Genomic DNA, 5,271 nt, shown 5'->3' with positions numbered 1-5,271 from the left:
TTTTTTTTTTTTTCTTTTTCTTTAAAATTAGGCATGATTTTGATTGTTATCATTTATTTTTTTCTTCCAATGCGGGGCTATCAAATGATATCGTTCGCTAGAAAGAATTATTTTCTGTTCTTTTCCAATGAAATATGATCAAGCCAATAAAATTCGACTAAATACAAATAATTAGGTTAAATACCTATACACATGTGACGACAAAGGACTTTTGTAGGTAATTAAGTACCTACATTTTGTACTAAATGAGAAAGTTCATTAAAAAATAAATGAAAATTCTACCTCGTATTTCATTGGATAATGTTATTAATAATATAATTATTGTGTTATTTTCTCCTAATTTTGTACAATCTGTGTATGATAACATAAATAAAATGAACGTACTTAACTGTGAAAAAAATACTTGTTTTTGTTTTTTGAGGTATTTGATAGGTAGTTTTTTGTCCACACACGTCATATTTTTTAATAGAGGTTGACAGAGGGAACTGTGTAACTGCTATGGTCTTATCGTCCCGAAATCGAAGAGAGAAAGAAAGACAGGATAGAGAGGAAAGCCAGCCGTTCCGAGAACGAACATTATCCCATCAGGATAAAATCCGCCCCGGGCGGGAATCGAACTTGCGGCCTAGCGCTTACAAGGCAGACGCACTACCAACTAAGCTAACTAGGCTGGCTAAACACGTCATTAGTGACATGAGTTTTCTCTCCATTCGGCGGAAAGCTACTCAACTTAAACTGCATGAGTCTGCCTCGTAAGCGCTAGGCCGCGGGTTCGATTCCCGCCCGGGGCGGATTTTATCCTGATGGGATAATGTTCGTTCTCGTTCTCGGAACGGCTGGCTTTCTCCTATCCTGTCTTCCTTCTCTCTTCGATTTCGGGACGATAAGACCATAGCAGTTCTTATCTAGGTAAATAATAAAATATCACAAAAGTCCTAGAGGAAAGGTACGTCTGCACATGGCATTTTTGTTGATCGGCAAAACTTGAAGCTGTGATTTCAGAAAGGGTCAGAAAATTTAAGAACACCTTACTTAGATTATTTTGCGATTAGATAGCACTGTACCTATACAAACATTGAGTAAGTGGAGACGTACCTCAATATACATACCTAAAATAACAAAAGGGATCAATTTGTTCGAATTTGGTTTCACAGATAATGGTATTTTAGTGCTACTTACGTGACTCATAAGGTGGTTTGTCAGATTCCCAATCTTCTAACTCGGTATCCCAGGCCCCAACACACCATAACATTCAAAACTATTCACATGCTCATGTACATAGGTCACCTTGGGAAATCCAAGCCTGACAATGAAGCGCGCAAACTTCGCCTGTCTCATACTGTCCTCTCCTCCTACAATCACAATAATGCTTCCCTTGTTATTAAACAAAATGTTCATCTCTGGCGAAGACTCCATCGAACCCAGGTCTGTGGATTCCAAGTCCGGTATTCTGGCTAGCGGTATGTTGATGCTGCCTATGATAGACTCTGCTACGTACTCCTCATTGTCCCGTATATCAATGACGAGGACCTTCGGTTTCTTGAACCTCGTGTTAATGAGATCCAACAGGTCAGTACTACTTAGACTAGAACAGAATTCAGACAGGGCCTGGTTGTGACGCTGCAGGAGTGCACCCTCCAGCAGTGTCGACTCAGACTCATGCATCCTGAATGTAATACTCCGTGGTGTTACGCAGTAGATATCAATAGAGTCGGTGACAGACTGCTCGATGTCAACCTCAGGGAGGTCGGAGAACAGAAGAATACATTCGTTGAACCCAGAGCTAAGCAGTGTCTCCCGGAGTTGTTTCAGTATAGACACACCGATGAACAGAGGGAATGAGGCGTCCCCTAGGAGTAACTTATCCCACAGGTGAAATATCTTGTGTAGAGGAAGCACATGGGAGAACATCGTGAGGAACCACGGGATGGCGAATAGTTCTGGAATGAAGTTGATCTCACTCATATGATTAGCAAGCTCGGCATCATGGAACGCTATAAGGTGAGAGAACTTGCTCAGATATTCCCTCACAACTGCTGAGTTATCACGGAGGAAGAAGTTATGCAGGTACTTGGGAATGAATGTGGAGAAGCAAGCATAGGCAGTAGCTTCGTCATTGAAGTTGAGAAAGGACAAAGGGAGCGGCATAGAGAGTCGAGACCTTGCCAGTAGACAAACTGAGGGTGTGAGGTCACCCATGCCTTAAGTACGGCGCTTCAGCTTGGTGTGTCCTGTCTTTGGATGAGAGGAGGTCATTGTATTGGTGACATCTGAAACAAATACATACTTAGCAGTTTCAAATTTATAAGTAGATAATAAAATATATAAACATTATTTACTGCTTATCTAAGTACTCTCTTGAGTAGTTACTCAATGGTCCTCATGCAGGCTGAGTGGTCAAATCAATAATTCCCAATGCACCTCTAGGACCTCCAGACCCAACCTAGTACGTTACCCACTCGACCACGGAAGGCTACTTTTTCAGTTCGCGTATTGGAATTAAACAACCCTTTATGATTATGATAGACTGATCTCTGTTCTTACCTTGGAATAATCCACATCTATCTGGCGATCAGTTGGTGTCCCACTTCTGTTTATCAATCTAGTTACTGGCGTAGTTATTGCATATTCAACATTCCCCTTCACGTGTTCAGTAAGAATAAAGACCATACCTTGTGTCGAGGAATGGGCGGTATGGTCTATCTTAGCGTTTTAATCCATCACTTGATGATGTGTATGACTTCATCGCTTAGGTTTTAAGATAGAGACACCATACAGATGAGTCTCGACTCTCAGTTGTACAATCCTATGGAAACTGTAGCTCGCAGTTCCTCTCTCTCTCGTATGATGAGAGGGGATAGGGGCTCGCGGTCCTCCCTGTCTTGTCCTAGTTGACATGACATCTCTTCACAGGATATTCACTCGTCGAACAATGGGAAGTAGAGGCAGAGGGTAGGAGTGGGCAAGACGTCTAGAGAGAGGTCCATGTGGGAGACTGACCGAACCCTACAGTCATACAGCGCATGTTATCATCTTCGTCTCTGCGGCTACATCCATTGTCCCTCCCTTGTTACTATCTTCCGTGTGCGTTAGGACGCGCTTGAACCTGCTTCAATCCTTCCTTCTTCATTTCTTCGTGTAATCTCCCCCTGCGAGGTTGCCACAGGGTGTAGATCTCAGGTCCAGGAGGGCGTGAGTTGAGGAGAAGCGGCGGACCCTGTGGGGGGACTCGACAGGGCCACTGGTCTCGTGTTCGTTCCTGAGAGGAACGGCGATGGTAAGTAGAAGCTGACCAGGTGAGTCTTGTCTCCAGATGCAATCGCTTAACATGGTGATAAAGTCTTTGCAAGATCCTCCAGGGAGTGTCTTGATAGGTTTCAGGATGATCTTGTCACGTGCTATGCGCTCCAATATATTCTCAGTGATCTCCAGGATAAGGACAAAGATCTTACGGATAGACTGACTCAGGTTGGCTCTCCATAATATCTACCCAGAGCTAGTTCAGTGAGGATAATACAAGAGACCAGACATCTACTTGGGGGTCCAGCACATAGTCCCTTGAGACCCTGCACCAGGACATCTGGGGACATATACTGGTGCTACCTATTGGAAAGGGTAACATCCGACCACAGTCAGTAATGTAATATGATGCGCATAGTTGTATAACTTGATTAGCTTCGTGTCTTTGTTGTCAAAGAATATTTCTGGGTGAACACAGCGGTGTACTATATATTCTCTTGTTCAGGTAGGGCAAGGGCTGATAGAAAATCTGACAGGCAAGGATCTTTGATCTGCCTCAACACTCACTCCAGACTCAATGATGCTTAGCCTTAACGATTATTCCAATTATTCAAACACAATGATTAACTTCTCATGCTTTCCATTATACAAATTAAATGTTGAGCAGATGCTTCGATGTTTGAGAGTTTTCAGATTTGAGATCTGCCGAGATGGTTGAATCGAGTTTGGTGTCAGACAGGTAATCATTTGAGCCACACGATCTCATCCTTGTGTTGTGAGGCAAGAGACATCATGGCCACCAATACCATTGGTTCTTCGAATATGTGTGAATTGCTTTGTCAGAAGCTGACAGAACCAGTTCTTGAAAACAGATGCTTCTACTTTCTAGCGTGTTGCCATGGGTCAGACTTTGTGTGTTGGATCTGCAAGGGAAACTTAATGAATGAAATTTGCCATGGCACAGTTTAATGACGTAAGGTGACCATTTGTTTCAATTTGAAGTTTTTGAATGCAACTATACGTAAAAAAAACCATGTCTATCTTGTTCACAAGTGATGGAGTGAGATTATTATTCCTTTCAGAGAATATTTGAAATCATTTATTATTGGTGTATGTTGATTATGTATTAAGTATTTTTGAACAAATGAAACAGACGTCTGCTCCACCTACGCCAGTTTGTGATGTGCCTAGAGTATTATTTAGTTTATCTTTTGAGTTACCAACTTTTAAATGTGTTTCTGCTTTTATACTTAATAATAAAAAAAGAATATTAATCTAGTCATGAAACCGTTTTTATCCGGCCTGTAAAATTTGATAAAATTCTTACGTCGTTAGTGTGATGTGGCATGGCCAAATGTAGTATAGGTACGGGTATCCATACCATCCTCTAACATTAAAATGTAATAAAAAAAAAAAAAAAAAAAACCAAACAAACAAACAAAAACAAACAATAAAAAGTGCGTCTTATGGGGTTATCAGAGACATATCTTGCAAACCTTTTTGGAGTAAAATATGAATTTAGTTCAAGATTGTCCACGTATTGCGGGCGACTACAGACATTTTGTAGTTTCTTACTGTCTTTTTTTCATTATTTTTTCAAAAGAGTTTGACAGAGGTGAACTGGCAACTTGATAGTCTGATCATCCAAGAACCGAGATAGAAGGGAGGATAGGGAGAAAGCCGCTGTTCCCAGAATGAACATTATCCTTGGGATCAGGAGAAAATTCATACCCGAGGTGGGAATCCAAACCCAAGCTTCCACTGTACAAGACAGACATCTACTACCAAGGCAAGCTTAATAGGCTTTTATATTGTTCAATATCTTGGAATTGGGACTAGCTGGGCAATGGCATTTGCGGCTGGCCATTGGCTCTGGCTTGTACTAGCAGTAGATGGGTGGATTATTGCAAAATCGGGAGAGTTACAAGCCCTTGTTCATAAAAAGACTTAGCAAGATACTACAATACGCTAATCCTCTGTGCCCAGTCTAGTTGAGCTTGGGTTTAGTGCGTCGGCCTTGTGACGCGTACG

General features: G+C 41.7%; 1 protein-coding gene across 1 annotated transcript; it reads right to left on the bottom strand.

Moving 5' to 3' along the window:
• Window positions 1-875: 875 nt before the first annotated feature.
• LOC103522362 (TBC domain-containing protein kinase-like protein) lies at window positions 876-2,561 on the bottom strand. The gene is given in 5 exon segments (XM_026832552.1): window positions 876-2,142; window positions 2,145-2,210; window positions 2,212-2,232; window positions 2,234-2,270; window positions 2,545-2,561. Coding segments are annotated over 5 exon segments (1,068 nt in total). The 3' UTR covers window positions 876-1,215.
• Between the last annotated feature and the right edge of the window lie 2,710 nt (window positions 2,562-5,271).

Source organism: Diaphorina citri, unplaced genomic scaffold, assembly GCF_000475195.1.
Source record: "Diaphorina citri unplaced genomic scaffold, Diaci psyllid genome assembly version 1.1 scaffold8074, whole genome shotgun sequence".
Taxonomy (NCBI): domain Eukaryota; kingdom Metazoa; phylum Arthropoda; class Insecta; order Hemiptera; family Psyllidae; genus Diaphorina; species Diaphorina citri.
The sequence above is the reverse complement of the archived record's forward strand: the minus strand, read 5'-3'. Positions and strand labels throughout refer to the sequence as shown.